The following is a 19588-nucleotide window of genomic DNA, read 5'->3' as shown; positions in this document are numbered from 1 at the left end:
CATTGTTAAACAGCATAACTGAACAAATTTACATCAATCTTTAAGCTGACTGAGATAAATAGCAGACATTGATTATATTTCTGTGGAGCAGAGTTGAGCATAATGACATTAAGATCTGAAAAGTCCTCCAATAAAAATAGGACATAAAAAGCAGATTTGCACAATTAATATAAAACGTAAAAAGGAAAAATCATTAATTTAACAAATTTGTAATCATTCTGGCCTTTTTTTTTTTTTTGTTATTTTGTTAATTTAGGAGGCAGAATAAGAATTATTGGGAGCTGCATGCTTGCTCCTATTTATTCTCTTCACTGAGCTGTTTGGGATTGTTTAGTAAAGGATTGTGACAGAGACAGAAATTTGGTCTTATTCATTACAGTCTGCTAATATATAAATATGCAAAACACTCAACGAGTTAAAGTATATCAGTATTATATTATGTTCCTCAAGCTCATATGTATTTTCTAGATGAAAAATGTGTTCTGTCTTCCACCCCAAATACTATGCAAACCTCAGGCAAATACATTCCCAGTATTAAAATTTTCTTTGAAACTGCTGCAGTAATTTTCAGTAACTTAGTGTGCCTCTTTTCACTCTATTAGTAACCTACTGGTGGTACTATTTATTTCTTGAAAGAAAATTCAGGTATACTGAAAATGAGAAATGCCTGTTCTAGGCTTATCTGAATAGTATACTCTAAAAAGGTTAGACAAAAACATAGCAAAGCTTCTGAAAATTATTGATAATGTACTGTGGCAGAAATTAAGTGACTGACATTTGCACATCCAAAATACTAACCTGCCCTTTGTAGCACTATGAACAGATTCATTCATACAGTATTCTGATAGAACTCTCTGACAGTTCTCCACAGAACCAAGTAGCTTTAATAAATAAAAATATTCACATGAAACTTATTTATTGTCTGTTTTCCAAAAGGACACGCTTTAATAATGTTCAAATAATACATACAAACCTAATACAAGAAGAAAATTTAATATATGCAAAACTTATGAAAGAGAGAAAAGGTTAAAGCAAAAGAAACTCAGAGTTTTCACTGAATTACTTATATCTGTTTTGTTTCTAAGCATTACACTGTAAATAATGATTTCCCTGTGTGCATGTCCAATTGTGAAAGTCCTAGAAAGTCTTAATTCCATTTATTTTTTCAGCACGGTTTTATTAAACGTCCAAGCAGTAACAAAGTTTTATATCAATACTGGTAGTGTAATAACATTTATAAGGTTATTATTGTTATATTTTTGTAAGAAACTGCACTGATTTAAGGGTTACTAATACTCTGCATGGTTATATAATGTAATTGTATGCAAAAAAGATAATTGACATTTATCTGCCCAACTGAAATAAGTTTTTGAAAGTACTTTTCTCCTACTCTCAAGTAGAAAGAAGAATCTTCCTCCAAACAATCATAATTGAGAGCTTGCAAACTTAACTGTTCAGCTGAGCATCAATACAAATAAAGGTTGTAAATCTGACATTTTCGGCTGCTTGCAGGAGCTGATATACTTCCTGACATCACCAAGAATTCTTAATAACTTTAAATTACATAAAATGCTAGAATTATATCACTGAGTCATCAGATTTATTTTATAACACTGTTATGAACTAAAGGATAGGTTAATGAAATAACTTAATTACTTTATATAACCATGTAAAGTTGGGAATAAAAAATGAGCTCTAAATAGACTATAAAACAGATGCTGTTATACTGGTTATTATCAAGTCTAGAAGTCAAAAGATTAAATATTTTTATCAGAATTGCAGGTTTAAATGGCTGAATGGAGAAAAATCTCAAGGATAATAAAAATCATAAAACATTCACACCTAAAACTTCAAGCTGTCATGAGCTTTTATGTCAGTGTGTTACAGCCAATAGAACCACAAGCATGGAAGCAGCCTAATGATCAGCGGCTGCATGATCCACCTTGGATGCTGAGAGCCATAAAGCACCTATATGAAGATGTGGCACACCCATAAAATGAGTGGAATAAGCCAAACTCAGGCACATATTCACCTTATCAGTCCATTTTTTGGCTGCAACTGCAACCTAACAATGATGTTTGATACTGCTACAAGGTCTTACTGATACAGTAACATGCTGCATTTTCCTGACCTGGATATGCGTGGCAATGTCTGTGCCTAACTTATCCACTTAACAGGTAAATGTGTGCTTGAATCAATATTAAGAAGTGGTATAAATCAAATCTTCCTGTTGATTCAAAGCTGCCTAAATACTACATTAGATCACACATGCTGGACAAATTTGGGCATGGGTGGTCTTCACTTGTCGTCAAAACAAAACAGAAATGCACCTCAAGAAGAAAACTAACCCAAAAAAAGGTGTATGAATAAAACATTAATTACAAATTCTTTACTTATTGTATGTAAAAAAGTCCTTGCTTTAGCCCATGACCAGCAACAAACTGGAAAAAAAGCATGCTTGTAAAATATAATCTTAGTATATCAACATTGTTGGTGTTACCAGACCATTCTGGGACACCAAGGAGGTGGCATGATATTGTTTTCATGACTTTGTTATATTTACTAGTGTGTGTGTCATGTTGTTCTTTATATATACGGTACTATCAAAAAAACCAAAAAAAGTGTCATTGCATGGCAGGACTGAAAATAAGGTTAGACATTAAAAAAAAAAAAATCTGTAATCAGTTTATTTATTCAAAATAAGTGATTTTGGTGAATCTAAACCTATTTAACCAGAGAGATCAGAAAATGTAATGCACTGTTCTAATGTATATTTAAATTTTATTCAGACTGAAGCAACTTCAACAGCAACAATCTACATCAAGATTACCATTCAGCATGTTTATGTTATTCTTCCAGAAGACTGCATACGAGGATTTCAGATATGTCCCTTGTATGGAGAAAGTACACTGAGGTCTTTCATAACCTTACTAAATAACCAGGTAACAGGAAAAATTATATTAGAAACATAATTAAAACTTACAGTCCATTTTTATAATTTACTTTTTAAACAGCTCTGTTGTTGAAACTCTGAAAACTCTCTTAACAACAGCCTGTACACTGTATTTTTTTCTGTAAATGTAAATTTTCTTTTTTTTTTTTGTTGGTTTTTTTCTTGTTGAAAATTTTGATTGTAAAGCAGCATGTTATAGTGCTGTGTGCATGTTGAGAAAAATTTTGTTTAATTTATGAAGACCTGCTTAAATTATGAAGGAATTGTTAAAATTATGAAGACCAATGACACCTGGTCATCTTGGCTTCAGTAAGGAAAACTGGTATTAATAATAATTGGAGAGGATTCAGTTTAGATCTTTTGAAGCACTTGGGTGTGATATTACAATGCATCAAATTCTTCAAAGACAGAACAATTTAAATTTCTGGCCTTTTCATGAAAAATATGCTTTCAAAGGATTCTTTTTGAAAGGTATTTAAACCATTCTGTTAAGATATCTGGAATCTATAACAGATAATGAAGTACTTTGAAATATAGTCCATAAATTAGGGGTTTTTGAAAAAAATAATGGTAGGATCATTCTTCAGCTTTTTTACTTTTTTTTTTTTTTTTAATATGGGTTAACAGCCTTCTATTTTAGCAATAACAATGTAGTTCTAACATGGTTTAGAAAGTTAATCATCAAAGTTAAGGGCTGCCTGTAGTTTTGCATTTTACTTAATAATTGCATAGAGGTAATGCTTAAATTATTTTTGTCTTTATAATGCATGACACTGAGTATGACTAGAAGAAAAATACCAAGACACCTCTTGTATTTGCTAACATGGTGGATGTTTGTCAGTTTCCTGGAGTTAAAAAACTGCTAACAGCTCTTGTTTTACCATCTGGGTTTCCATTGGTCGCCTTCCAGTGCCTACAGTGATACCAATCCCCTGTATTCAAAACTCTCTCCAGGAACTATCTCAACAGGACCTATGTCTGAAATCCTTCTTGTGGCTCCAGCTTTTGGAGAACTGCATTCTACAGTCCAAGAAACATGATAGGGCAGACTACAAAAACTGGAATAGTGAGAGTATAGATAACCCTACATCTGTCTGACGTTAATGTGTTTCTGAAGGTGACCAAAGAAGAGGCAAAAGAACTTGGGAAGACTTGCCTCTCTCTTAATCCCTTAGGCAAATAGTAAATAGAATTAAACTTACTATTCATACATAAAATCTGTTATGCATATCAGTTCATTTAAAAGCATCATTTCATACTAATGGACATACTAATAATGTAAGATAGGTGAACTGCATCATTAATAACTTTTCTTAAAAATTAAAGTAACATGAAGTTCAGTTAAAGTAAGAATTTTCTATAGACTATGACACCATTTAAGAAGTAATAGAAAAAAAAAAATAGATACAAAGTCAAGATTCAGTTGATGATCTGTAAAATATATCCCAAGAGGGTGAGAAATCATGTTCCAATCCTGAGCAAAACTCTCAACTTTTGGGGAAAAAAGATTCAAATAAGGACGTCCTTTACTTTGTGTCTACATAACACATATAAGGCCTGAAAGACTGCAGTCTGCCTTCTTTTTAGCTAACTGAAATCACAAAGACAGTATCCTTGAGGTTGCATGTCACAATATATTAACTGTCTCACAATTAAAATGAGATTCTATTTTTAGACAGGTTCTTTGACTGCTAAACAAGGGGAAGGAGATTTATTCAGGCAACTTGTGACAGGATAAAAGTTTAAACTTTATACTTAGCCTAAAGCAGGAAATGTATTGAGAGTGCAGATGGTTAAAAGTTTAATCAATAGTAAAAGATTAGAAAATTCTACTAAAACTAATGAGAACATTGAAATGAAAGAGAGAAAAAAGCTATAATTCACCTTCATCTTAAACCATTTACTATACTTTTGAACTTGTAAACATTTCACACTTTAGAATTCTGAAACTGACTTGCAAAACTAAAATATACAGAAAAACCCACAACTGGTGTGAAAACAAGATTGAAAGCCAAAATCCAACTGCCAAATGATAACAATATACTTAAAAGAGGTGCTGTTGCTGCTTAAAAATGCACATTGTGTACTTCAGATGTTTGCAGAAAGTCCCCAGAAGTAAGAGGTTGAACTCCATAAATAAAATAACATCATTAGACAAATACAGAAATGAAAACATATTAATTTACATTAGAAATACCAGAAAGAAATTATAGAAGAAAAAATAAATTGTATTATATATGTTATTTAAATTTTTAAACTTCTTCATATGGTTATGAGAAGGTAAAGTTCATAATTTTGGTTGAGGAAACAGTGTAAATGGTCAGATATATAACTTGTTCCAGCACTCTTTCCACTATATAATCGCTATTTCCACTGAATGCATTTCACAAATGGATTTTTTAAAGGCAATATAATTTCTAAATAAACACAGACCCTAGAAACGACTCAAGTACAAAAGATAAAACCATGACAGAAGGGACAAGGGGTAAGGTTAATTTAGATAAAGAGTATGTAATTCTACTCATGCAATAAAAGATACTTAAGCTGTGTAACTATACAAGCTTAATGCATGGTGCAATGTGTTAAGATTCCTTGATGTCTTAGCCATAGAAGGGCTGCAAGCCTTCATCTGATTTTTCGCTCTTGCACATCACACTTAATCAACTGGGACAGTGTTTCAAGAGCCTCTGTAATTTTCCTTGTTCTCATATGGTTATTCTCATGGCTGTGGACCTGCAAATCTCAGTAGTGTTTCTATGGAGGATTCTCATGGGAAGTGATTGCCACTCTCATGAAAATCACCCCTTCTTTCTCCTCTTTTGTCCTTATTTTGTTGATTTCAGTTCACTTAAAGAAAACCAAAACATGGTGCATAAAAGAAGTCAATAATAATAATGAAAACACCTCAAATATTTTCCAGTAGTATGTGTACACAGAAACTTAAAATATGAATGTAAAACAGTTGATCTGATTATTGTAGTCCAATCAGTACCATAGTAGGAATAACATGAATAGGAATAACAAATAGTGAACTTGAGTGAGTCCCAAAGAAATACAGTGTTAGGGAAAAAAAAAGGTGGCGGTATAACCCTAATTACTGCTATCATCACCACCTACTTCAAAGAAGAGACCACTAGTAGAAAACTATTGGTTTGGAGAAGTAACACCACATTTCCTTGCTGACCACTGGGGAATATTTCCCCTTCCTGTTCCTTTCAATGTTCACAATATGTTCACAGCCACAGACTCTACTTCTAAAAACCTACTCAGGCAAGCCATAATGTCCTTAGTGTAATAAATGTATAGCTTTCTAAACTTGAGGGTAACATCTCCATAACTTTTCACTCTTTATTTTGCCTGTTTTGGTATTGATGAAACAGTAAGATAGCTAGAAATGAAGTGAAACACTTAGGCAGGATACTTCATTTTATGGACAATGTTTAAGGAGCACTTCCATTCTTCTAATTCAGTTACTTTCAGTTACTGAACTGTGAAAAGTCTCTCAATGTTTTGCAGCATTTTTTGTACTAAACTAATTTTGAGAAGATTATTATCAAATAATTTTCATCATTTGTGCCCATAAGGTACTACTGAAAATAGTATCAAGTGTTTTCCCTTATCCTTAAGGTGAACTAATTAACATGGAAATTAACAGAAAATGATACCAGATGTTAATAAGAAATAGCTCTTTCTAGCTGCAGGTCTATACAACCTGTTGAAAGGGGAAAAAATCAATACATGCATGCATAATAAAGGATATCAGATATTTTTTTAATACAATTAATCAACTTCAGAAGGTACTGAATTTCACACCATCAAAAAAAAAAAAACAAACATGACATTTATATTGCAAAGGTTCTCCCTTCTTTGAGACAGAAGCAACACAAATGAGGCTAGGTAACTTAGATTTTTTTTTTTTTTTGATTTCCACAATTCTATACAACTTCCTAATTTCCACAACAATATACAATATACCTATTATGTTGTTTTCATACTAATTTTGACTTAGCTCTGTGAAAATTCTCAGTGAGGCATGAAAATAAGTTTTATAACTACCCAAATAAAGTCTTAGAACATTAACAATATTTTTCAAATAGTATCCAATATTATATGGGTTAGCAGAATGAAAAATTTAAGACCCTTCAAATATTTTAGAAATTTGTAGCTTCAATTAACCTCCCAGCAAAAAGTATTAGAACAATAAATTTCATTTTTACTTGCAAATATTATTAGATATTTTGTAGGTATTTGCAAATCCATGTCCTCATTTACTATTAATTGACAACAGAGACAGCATAAAAACTCTTAAGTTTGTGAAAGGACTAAAATGCCTATTTGAAATTAATTTGTTGGGGTATAATGAATTAAGTGACAACATAAGTTTAAAATAGTTAATTTAGCTCATACCTTGATAAACAGCTTTGAATCCTGGTGAGCCAATGCTGTCATCAGATTGTAAATGAAGCCACATCTGGTTGCTCATGCTCACAATAAGATCAGGAACACTAGATCCAGTGAGTCTGTGTGTAGGATAAATGGCAAAATCATTTGTAGATGCATAAATTACTACTACTACTATCACTACCACTACCACAAAACACTGGCTTTTAAGCTATTCACATCCTGTTCTAATTAGTTGTTTTTCTGATAAAATTAACTATTCTATATGAAACAGAACAATGTGAAGTAATAGCAAAAAATATTTTGAATGACTGCATTCAACAGTGATTGAACACTTCCAATAAAGATGTTCCTACCTAAAGTTTCCATGAAGTAATTAAGTTGTAAGAGATGAGAGTGACTGTATGAATTAGTTTTCACCTGTTTGGATCAGTATTGCTTTTCTGTCATGCTTTTTAAAAGTGAAGAAAATTGCTTTACATGCCTTACAGCCTGTGTGCCCAGAACTTACTACAATCACATCTATTTCATTCAAATAACTCACAATGATCTCTCAAATTTCAGGGAAACTGCTATTTCTCTCTCAGGAATGTGTAATAGCTCTGTATAGTTAAGTATAGTGCAGTATACAACACATATAAGGCAAACTGGTGAATCCCATCATAAAACTTCTGTGCTTGTCAGTAGTGTCACTTATACATTTATAATTCTGATATCAAAAAATTGTATGTCAAAAAGAATCATTAGGAAAGATTGCTTCTTAATAGTGAAAAACATGTGCAAAATCAGATTCTAGTCCTGAACAATCATTCATATCCTGGTGATAGGTATACAGTTTTACAAGAAGTAGTGGGAAAAGTCACACATAAAAACTGGCATTAGAGTCTCACTAACTAAACGTTTATCAGACACTAACCAGAAAATTCTTTGTCTTTCTTCCAACCCTCAGTCTTGATTATGCAAAACAAATAGGCATCAGTTAAGTAAAACAAGATAAGATGTTCTAGAAGCAGAATTTACCAAGAAAACAGTGTATGGATTATTCCAAAGACATATTATTAAAATATTGAAAACCAGTAGTCAATACTTTTAAATGCAAAGACATCATAAAAGGAGAGGCTGAGCAGAAACAAGGTGAGAACTGAGGAACCATGAGATAAAATATAGGAATTCTCTCCGTCTTCAATCAAGGTTATCAACAATAATTGACAATAATTTGGGTTCTTACTCAGATATATTGAAAATAAAATTTAAAACCACAATCTCCGTATGAGAAGAATGGGCTTACTAATTACTACTGAACATAGCACCTGAAACTGCTGATAAAATGGCTGTTTGCTCTAATATGATCTATAAGACTTCTGGTTATGACCTGTTAGTAAGTATTTGATTATTATGATACTATAGGTGCAGGAAAAGAGGGGGAAAACATCCATTGTAGCTCAGCCTATGCAAGCACACAAACAAGTGTTTAGCTTGGATAAGTAAGGAAATCAGGAAACAGTGATAAATAGCTAGGTTGCTCAGTTTGACCTGTGTAAGAATGAAAATAAAGCAGTTGCTTAGTCTGAAAACTGAGATGCTTACTAAATTAATTGGGTATTTTACAGGTTCAAAGTGATGCTAGCTATAGTCAGAATATTTCACATTCCCTTGCTTATAAAATAATGAATGTTGGTCAAGTTGGGACATTAATTTAAATTAATAATATAGCCAGCTTAGGAAAGGAAGATACCTCACCAGACAGTGAGTAACTTAAACAAAAGTAGTTTAGGAGATGCCTGCAGAAATACATATATAAAGAAAGAAAATGTAAAGATTCCATATCATTGAAACTGGTTTTTCTCAAAAAATTTCTCAATGGCTATTTAGATGTGTAAACCTATTGCATAACCAACTACCAATTGTTTAAGTGGGTCTCTTATATTCAGTAATCTAATAATGTATGAGACCTACACTGATAATTCTGAACACAGATAAGATGAATCCTGAAACTGTAAGTCCTTATGAGTACGATGGAATATTTTCAATTAATATAAATGTCTCGATAAAATGCAAGCAAAAAAAAAAAAAAATAAAAAAAGAAAGAAAAAGGTAAAAAGCAAATAAAAAACCACAATTCATAAACTCATACCACAACTGATAAAGCAGAGTCAAATAAGCAGAGTCTTCTCCCTTCAAAATGCCAGTGGTCTATCTATAGATGGCACATATGAAGCAAAGAAAATACAATGGCTTCCTCAAATTCACATCTAGGGGTATAGGAAGAGGGCTAAGACTTTTGAAAGGGAAGGAAGTTGGAGAAAGCAATACCCCCCACCAAAAATGAAAAAAGAATCCAAAAGCAGAAATCAATAAAATGTAGAGGTTTTCTGTTTGGTTTTTTTGGGGTTTTTTTTGTTTTGTTTTGTTTTGTTTTGGGTTTTTTTTTTTTTTTTGTGGTTGTGGTAGTTTGTCTGTTTTTTTGTTTTGTTTTGGGGTTTTTTTTTGCTGCTTTAGTTGGGGTTTTGTTGTTGTTTCTGTTTGGTTTTATTCCTTGAGAATGCCTCCGTAGATAGAACTACATCCTTCAACTAGGACAGAAGATAAAGCAGATCAAATGTTTAGGGAATGCAGATCTGACTACCAACACATGGTGTTCCTGGCTCTGAGTTTGTCCCAGTCTGTAATAATCTCGAGATCAGATCATCTGCAAGCTCAAGAGCAGAGACTTGCAGAGCAGCCATTCAGGCAGTCTGGCTGCTGCTAACCTCATTTCATGTGGCGGTGAGCCTCAGTTCATCACCACATGAAGGAAATTAAAAATGCTGAGGCAAACTTCAGCTGAGCTTTTCACGACTCTCAAAGGATCACAGGTCAGAAAAGGTAACTCTAAGTGAAAGCATTGTTTTGCAACAGCTTGCTCTCTGCTTAGTTATCCACAAGAAGCCAGATCCAAGCTATTGACAATGGTCTCCGGTAATATTGGTTTTTACCAGTTATGAAAGGGTAGGTTCTTTTTCAAGCTCCCAGTAAGTTTCCAAACTCAATAGAAGAAAAGGTTTACTAAAAAACATTTTAATACCATGGATGTTTTTACTGTGTACTGAAATAGCTGACATAATAAATTGGTATTGAATCACTAATGTGCAATTTCTTCTTTTTATTGAAGGAAAAACAACTAACACTTTTCTCTGCAGGAAATAGGTAAAAGATTAATGTTTAAAGGGAATAATTTTTAAAAATTAAGCTTTAATGTAAATGCTGCAAGACAAATATAAATCATAGCTTTTGGAGACAAAGCAGACATTCTAAAGCAATGTGTTAGTTTAATACACAAGAATTTAAAAAGAGAAAACAGGACATTGATGGAAAAATTCTGTCTGATAAACATATGATGATCGTTAATGAATTATTTTGAAAGGCTTCTAGTTCTAGCCAAACTCTGTTAAATATAAGAAATAACTGCTTTCAAAACTTTACAACCTAAGTATATTTAGATTACTGTTAAGTAAGTTGTATTACTGTTTTCCAGAACTAAACATGTCAGCCTACATAATCCATGAAGACTACTAAATTTTCAAACAAGTAAGGATTACAAATGAAGAATTTTTAAAAATCATAGAATTGTGAATATCCCTCTTTATTTATTTATAATATTGGTGATTATATTTTTAGAAAAGTTTACTATAAATATTAAAATTAAATACTTTAATAAATTAAAACCCAAGAGATCCTTAGTTAATATGCCAAATAGACTCTCAAAGAAATGTATAAAATAGTTTTGAAATAATTTGCTCTTCATCAAAGTGTATTGGGTTTTGTATGATATCAGTGCTATCTTTCATGAAGTTAAAACTTTCCCTAATTATTTTCCCAATTCTGTCCAAAAAAAATAAAGATGGGAAGTCTACACATTTTTATTTCTCCTTTTAAATCAAGATTCCTTCATGTTCCCCTTGAGCTGTAGTGCTACAGCTTTGATGTTACACAGACAATTGCTAATGGATGAGAGTTTAGACATTATGGAAAGCTTGTGCTAGGAAAGATAATTTATATCTTATGATTCTCAACTCCCTCAATCTTCTTTCCATAAAGTATTTAAAGGTTCCCTATTACTGACCTGCCTTTAGACAATTCCAGTAGGTAGGTTGACTGGCTTATAAACATCCTGGCATGACTGAACTCATTATAAAGTTTAAGCTTGTTTACAATACAATGCTTGTTTTCAATGTTTAAATTTACAGTAAAGCACCCAATAGAGAGGTAGCTACTACCTTGAGAACTTTAGCACCTCAGAACTAGAAATGTTGCATGGGGCTGAAGTTTATATGTTGAGACATCACAATTTTCTGCTAAGCTGAAAGATTCAAATACTCAGAATTAGATTTGAATTTAGAAAGATATATATTTTATTATAATGTGTTCAAACTAAGTCAGAAAAGCTACAGTTTTTAGACTCGAATGCATGAGATTCTACAGAGATGCTCTGAGTAATTTCTGCAGAAATTCAGGCATTTTGTCTGCCAACAGAAGATTGAAGAGTGTAAGAAAAGTTGTATTATTTTTTTAAGATACCATGAGAAATTTAGAAATTAAATCTAGCCCGAAAATCTTTGCTGTAAGCTCCTTCATTCTCCTGGGATTAATAAGAAACTGCAAGGTGCTGCTCAAAGTTCATTAAATGTAACAGATGTTATTACAACCAACTAATAAAAAAATTTGATAAGAAAATCACTCTGACATTTAGTTATGAACTTTCTCATGATAATATATCTACAAGTGGGCCTAGTGTTTTATGAGGGATGTTACTTTGCATTAATGGAAGACCCTTCTGAACAGTTAGTGAAATGGCATGTATCTATGATGCTGTTAAAGTATTACATATTTCATATGCATGATACAATCCAGTGTTTAATAACTTCAAGAACGCTGTCTGAGTAGAAATTCAGATTGATCATTAATTATCATGAGACTATAATTTTGTCCTTAGGCCTTCCTATATTCCAGTCTATTTCAGTTATTAGTAATTTCATTTCTCAAATGATTTTCAGTGTAATTCTAATTTTGCTACCCAAAAGGCAGATAAATTTATTTGCATAGATTTAACTTTCATCAAACATACAATTACAGTAAAGATGGTAGCACCAACACTGTACCATAATCCTACATGATGGACTGTGGAGTAACAGGGATAAAACAGTTGCTAATTTAGTCAAAAAAATATACTGCAGAAATGGTTAGAAGTAAAGTGTGTCTGTAGTGAGACCATTTTCCTTGTTCTAGAAATGCCAGTGATAGATTTAGAAGTTGATGTCTGCTACAGGATTTTTAAAATGCTATTAAAGTGGTTTTCACTGAAAACCAAGCCTTTTATTTTTTATTACCTTAATTGCTTGTGAATACAATTACAGTTATACATGTAGTTGTTTTTTAACGGAAGCTTTTTTTTTTCTTTTAAAAAATTCAATTTGTGGTTTTTAGTCCCTAATGTTAAACCCTATAAAGATGTAACTAATGATTTGGAGTGAACTTTGTAATGAACAATCTTCTTTAACAGTACTTGAATTTTAAGCTTACATTAATTATCAAGTTCCATACAATAAAATTGAAAATTTAAGTAGATATATCTTGGCCTGGAAGAAAAAACATGACAGCAAATTTCCAAGGAAAATTTTTGAAGTTGTGTACTTACACATACAACACTGTTCTGGTATCACCAACTTTCCCAGCATCTCCAACGGTAAGAGTATCATAGCCTCTTTCCAGTTCAAACTCTTCAAAAGCAAGCTTTATGACCTATTAAAATTAAATAATTCAGTTACTTCAAAACATTCCACATGTTATCTAACCCATTTCATTCTTGAATTATTTGCCTACTATAAATCAAATAACAACACAATAATAGTTTTTGAAAGATACCTAGAAAAGGCACAAGTGCAGAAACATCTGTGTTTTCTCTTATGGCAGTGTCTTAGGAGGAAGTCACTGCCATAATGCTTCAGAAGTATCACATACTAAGATACAAAGATGCCAGTCACCACTAACTGGTGATAATTGTCCATGACTGAAGTAAGAAATCTGTTTTCTTTTTTTAACTGTACTAGCTATATAAAAATTGTATAGCTAGTATTGGAAGTATATTAAAACATTCTTATCTGTTGGATCATATAATAACAAGGTAGAACATATGAAATACCAACTCATAAAAAGATGGAGGAGACTGGTTCACAGAAATTCAAAAACATCCATTTCCTTGCATAAATTACTAGCATTAAACTGTGATTCCACATAATGTCTAGCCATTAATTGCCAAGAAAATGACAATTGTATCTCTCATAATTCTTAAAAAGTTATTTATGAAACTGTAATTTTTTAAGATAAAGTATGGAAGTGGACTTAGTTTCTGCAAAAGAACAATTCTAAGGCAAGCAATTCTAGAATTCAGTATTGGTGAGTAGTTGCAGCTGATATATATGTACACATATATCAGGACATTGTACCTTTTTGTAATTTGATACAAAAAGTTTCTGCAAACAGCTTGACAAGAAAGTGCAGACAGTCAGTGATTTTCCACAAAATTATTCATTTTATCTTTATACTAACTTTTGGAGATATTCCTGAGTAAGCTTTCAGACAACATCAACCATTGCATGTATTGCAGTTAATTTTTCTTCTGTTTTGTGGGTAGAAACAACATTTGGGTCAGATTTGAGCTCTCAGCACAAGCCTTAATATGCTCCTTTTTTGGAAGAAACACATGGAAAAACTATGTTTTCCCTCCACTTAAGTTTACTGCTATGCAATCATCAAGACAGAATATATCTCAATCAAATTTTAGCCCTGTAAAAAAGCATTATCCAAGCTCAGCTAATTGTTTAAACTTTCTCAGTATTAAAAAAGAAAGCCAGGCTACCTCAATTCTGTTTTGGAATTGGAAAAGTCTGGTACAATGAACTGTAGGGAGGAACCTACACCACTAGATTGGGTGATCTTTACATTGCACTATGTTGCTTTTATTTGTAACCCAAAGAAAAGCCTACAGGTAGAGAAAATCCACAGCCTTTCCCTCATCAACTAGAAGAGTCATCTAAAAGGAGATCAGGTTGGATTTGCCTTTCCTAAAGCCCTGCTGGCAGGGTCTCATGCCTTGGTTTTCCATTGTTACAACAATCATATTATTTTCAGGCAATATGCTTCAGATAAAAAATGCATTTTGATCTTCTCCTGATGTACCTTCTAGTACTCCTAGATTATATCAATGTCTAACATGAAAATTTCATTATTAAATCAAATTTAAGAAAGCCAAAATTAATCAAAAATTATGTAGATGCACAAAAAGAGGGTTGTTCCTGGTAAGAAAAATAACTACAAGACTTTTAATGCAATTATTATTTCATATGGCAGAGGAAACCTGATAGAATATCCCATAAAAATATATGGTAACATATTATTTAAATAATACATTTGGTTCGACTCCAAATAATACATTTGGTTAGACTCACACATTCTTTTACACAACAATTTAAAAGCAAATATGAATGTTCACCTCTTTAATACTAAAATAAGTTAGAAAAAAAAGTAATTGGATATAAACCATAAATGAGTTTTAAGCTTCTGGCTAAGCATATAGGAAATGTGACAAGAAACATTCCTTTATGGGAGATACATTGTGAAGATATATTACACATTGTTAAACAAAATCTTGTTATCTTCATTTCCATGATAATTGTTATTCTATGCTAACACATAAAATCTTTGTGGAAAGGCCTTCAAATTGTTGAGGGTTAAGCAGACTAACTTGAATTCCTTAAATCTGACTCATAGAAACCAAATTTTAGCACAGAAGCAGTAAGCGCCCAGTCTAATCATTGTTCTTTTCACAGTCAGTGGACAAAAAAGGCACTTTTCTGTCATAACATTTCCTGAGTTGCAAAGAACCCACAAGGATCATTGAGTACAATTCCTGGCCCTGCACAAGACAGCCCCAAGAGTCACATCATGTGCCTGAACCTTGGTGCTTTGACCACTTCTCTGCAGAGCCTGTTCAGAGCCCAGCCACTCTCTGAGTGAAGAACCTTCTCCTGAGGGTTGATGGAAAACCTCCCCTGACACAGCTTCAGGCCATTTCCTCAGGTCCTGTCTCCGGTGACCACACAGAAAAGATCAGGGTTTTCTGCAAACCTGCTCAGAATTCCTTCCAGTCGTGCATCCCTGTCATTTATGACAATGTGGGAGAGAACTGGGATGAGGATGGAGCCCTGTGGAACCCCAGTAGAGACAGGTCCCCATTCTGGTGTCACCCCAGTCACTATCACCCTTTGTGTCCAAAACATGAGCCAGTTGCTCACCCATCACATGATATGTTTATGCAGCTGAGTTCTGGACATTTTGTCCAAAAGAATCTTGTGCGACATAGTATTTAAAAATTTACTGAAATTTACTGAAATCCAAAAAGATTGCATCAACTGGGCTCCCTTGATCAGCTAGGTGGGTTACTCTATCATAAAGGGAAATTGAGTATGTCAAGCAGGACTTTCCTCTCATAAAGAACTGGTTGCTGTGACCAGTGACTGTGTTGCCCTTCAGGTTTTTCAATAATTCCCAGAATAATTTTCTCCAAAATTTTACCAAGCACTTAAGTGAGAGTGACAAAAGTCATATTACCTGTCTTACAGAGGAGCAAACTACCACTTATAATATGGGAGTTTTGATGACTATGGAAACTAAAATATTTGGTTAAAAATTATGTGTAGATAAAACTTTGAATTGTCAGAAGAATTTTTAAGATTTGTTAGATGGCAGATTGAAGAATGTAAGACAGTTTTGTACAAATATGAGTACAGCATAGGAAAACTTATAAAGATTCAATATCACAATATACCACAATATACTACATATGTGGTTAAACACTATTGATTTATATATCAAGGGAGAAAAAAAAAACAGCTCTGAGGTGCTTATCCAGATTCAATTTTGGTTTGCAATTAAAAATTCCAATAATACTAATTTGACCATAACCATTTACATATGCTTAATATGAACAGATTAAATGAAGAAAATAATTAATTTTAATTTAGAAAAATTGGAAACATGAAAATTGCTTCCAAACATATTATTTTTATTTCTGGATGATCAGTTACATTCTTCTTATAGAAGAATGATCCTATTTGCTTTCTGAAAGGTATGAGACAAAATTCCCTTATAAACAATTCAGACTGATTACTTCTTATTAGATAAATAGACTGTGAAAACAGAAAACAAGATAAAGATTAAAAATACGAGACACCTAAGGAGGTACCTATACAAAAGTTCTGCAAGTGCATTTGTCATAATTAGTTTTTCATTTGAAACATTTTCCTTTATCCTAGATATTCCCATACTTTATATTTCTGCTGGCATAATTGCTGTTGCACACAATGGATAAAAGCAGCACCAAAGCTGTAGGAAATGCCTGTATGGGCATTCTGCCTGGAAGAAGCAATAGGGCACATGGCAATGCTACATCTCCAAAGCACCTAGGTGTGCATGTTCTTTTCACTACTAAAAAGACCTATTTTACTGTTACTTAAATATGTTACAAATGTATGCATTAAGAGAAAGTATTAAGTAAGAGCAGTATTTTTTTTTTTTTCTAAAATGCAAGAAGGAATGAAAACTCCCCATAAGATATCTGCTATATTTACAAGTAGGTCAAGTCAACAGCTTCAAAACAGCATCAGTGTGTTAATGGAAGGTATTTTGTCCCCCCCAAACAATGAAACCAACCAACCAACCAAACAAACAAACAAAACCCCCAAAAAGAAACCAAACAAAAAAAAACCCTGAAGAAAAACAAAAAAACAAAACCCTCAAAACAAACAAACCAACAAAAAAACAAACAAAAAATCCCCACAAAAACCACAAAAAACCAAGCCCAAACCAAGGAAATAAAAAAACAAACCCACAAAAACAAACAAATAAACCAACCCACAACAAAAAGAAAAAAAATTCAGGACCTGCTTGAAGGAACATCTCTTACAGGTGAGAATATACAGTGAGACAATTTGTTCCTCTAGTAAAACTACAGTACCATATATTAAAAAGAGTCCTGAGCATCCATGATTAGAAATTTTAAAATAATAAAAAGAAGATGTGTTAGTATAAATTATTTTTATAAAATCTGTTTGCAACTGTTTCCATTTCATTGACAAATGTAATGTAATAGTATTTTCCTTCAAATGTGACAGTATTTTCCCACCTTGCATCTTCTCCCTGCTGCTATGTAAATATTGAAAGTAACATGAATATTCAATTTTTTTTCCTATAGAAACAAACATGGAGATACTGCTATAGTCTTTCAAATTCCTAAACATTTACTTTTAATTTTTTGAAGAATGGAGCCAGATTCTTAAAGTAGAGCTTTAAACCAAAGATTGGAGCACCTCTTTCACTTAAAGAACAATGTAATATAGAAGCAACATCAAAAGATGTTGCCAGCACTAGAGAACACATAGAAGAATCTAGTATTCCTTAAAACTCTCAAAATTCCACTCTTTTCCTAGCCCATCCCTCCTACAGTGATATCTCTTGAATCTTTAAGTGGCAATGTAATTATGGCCAGAATCCAGAAGAACAGGAAATGTAACAAATTGACTATGAATAGTAATAAAGCTAGGTAACTCTAATGCATAAATTTTATGGGTGATTTCTTGTGAAAGATGGCATGACAGTTTTTTTTTTCATATTCCTTTGTAAATCAATTTATTCATTTTCCCTCAAAGCCGTTAAAAATGTAAAACATTTATTCCAGTAATATTATTCAGAATTTGGCATGGGTAAAGCTGCAATTAATAAGATGCAAAATTAATAACTTGCTACTATCAGGTTGAAATGGGCTCCAACCAGACAAAATAAAAAAGATGCCAATACAAGGGCCCACCTGTAAAATTTTAATACCTCCAGTTTTTGTTGGATGACTACAAATTTTTTGAAAACCCTTAGGTTATTCTGTTCACTATTGTAAAGGAATGTTGAAGGCTTTTGGTACAACCATTATCCAACAACTGTGATTACTTAGAAACCAGATATAAAAAGAAATTTACTTATTTTTCAATATTGACATTATAATTGATATTCCTCATTCTCAGGAATTTATTTTCCTTTTAGCCTCCATCAATGACTTGAAAACTAACCTAATAACCACACCTGGTAGAAATTAAACAAAGATAAGAAGGAAAGAACAGTAATAATATATCCTATAATAGTAATAATGTAAAACCAAAAATGCTGATTCTGTATTAAAAAAAGAAGGAACAAAGTAAAATCGCAATACTAATAACAATAATAGTAATACAAAAAATTCTAACAGTTTGTTTTATAATAAATATTATCAGGTGACTGCCCCATGCCTGGAGCATTTCTCAGGTGAGTAAACACAGATTGTCTTTTTCCTACAGCTTTTCTTTATTTGGATTGCCATTGATAACATAGATAACTTTAAATGTACTTGCCTTACCCAACATAGCCCTTCCTCAGCAAGTTAATTAAGGCCAAATAATCTGAGATTACAATAAGAAAACAATAAGAACAATCTTAAGAAAAATCAGCTCATTTTGTTTATGTAGCAAAAGTTATGATTTGACACTAAACTTAGACTACTCCAATAAGGAAGAACTTAGGATAAAAAGGATGATACACAGTGGCTGGAAGCTAAACCTATAAAAAATAGACAACTAATTGCAAAAATGAGAATAATAAAATTCTTGATGCTATGAAGTGCAATTTTTAGTGGTAGCTGTTGATTATGTAAAACAGATCTATAACTAATCATCTGTTTAAGGAATTTGAATACATCCACACTAAGGGAATGAGCACATTTTTAGGCACATTTTTTAGTTTGTTTCTTCTGTAGGAGGAGACACTAAAAAAAATGAAATTATGGTGATTTCAGAGTTAACAGAGCTGCCACAATCTGTTACTCAGTCAGAGAAGCAGCTTCTTGCCAAGTTAGATTTTAATCTTCAGCTATAGTGCCTAAACATCATGTCAAATTTCAACTTGCCATCTTAATCATTGTAACATTTTCCTTCTCGTTTCTGTTTGTTATGTATATATGTTGCCATTTCTAAGTAAACAGAACAGTATACAGCATTAAAATTTAAGTCCAATGAATATTTCATTTATGTGAGCCATATTTTTAATGAATTATCAATCAATAGGTTTTAGGTTTGAAAGATAAAATTAAAACAATAAAAAGCAGAAAAGCAGAATCAC

General features: G+C 32.4%; 1 protein-coding gene across 4 annotated transcripts in view; it reads right to left on the bottom strand.

Annotated features, from left to right (window-relative positions):
• The window catches only part of CSMD1 (CUB and Sushi multiple domains 1), a 1051796-nt gene that overhangs the window by 267270 nt on the left and 764938 nt on the right, over nucleotides 1–19588 (bottom strand). For all 4 annotated transcript variants that reach the window (XM_021551131.2, XM_031504428.2, XM_021551132.2 and 1 more), the window contains 2 exons: nucleotides 13029–13132; nucleotides 7361–7473 (listed from right to left, as the gene is read on the bottom strand). In XM_021551131.2, coding sequence (XP_021406806.2) covers nucleotides 7361–7473; nucleotides 13029–13132 — 217 coding nt within the window. The remainder of the gene's footprint in view (nucleotides 1–7360; nucleotides 7474–13028; nucleotides 13133–19588) is intronic.

The sequence above is a fragment of the Lonchura striata genome, chromosome 3 (genome assembly GCF_046129695.1).
Source record: "Lonchura striata isolate bLonStr1 chromosome 3, bLonStr1.mat, whole genome shotgun sequence".
NCBI lineage: Eukaryota > Metazoa > Chordata > Aves > Passeriformes > Estrildidae > Lonchura > Lonchura striata.
Note: the sequence above shows the minus strand (reverse complement) of the source record. Positions and strands in the feature narration are given on the sequence as shown.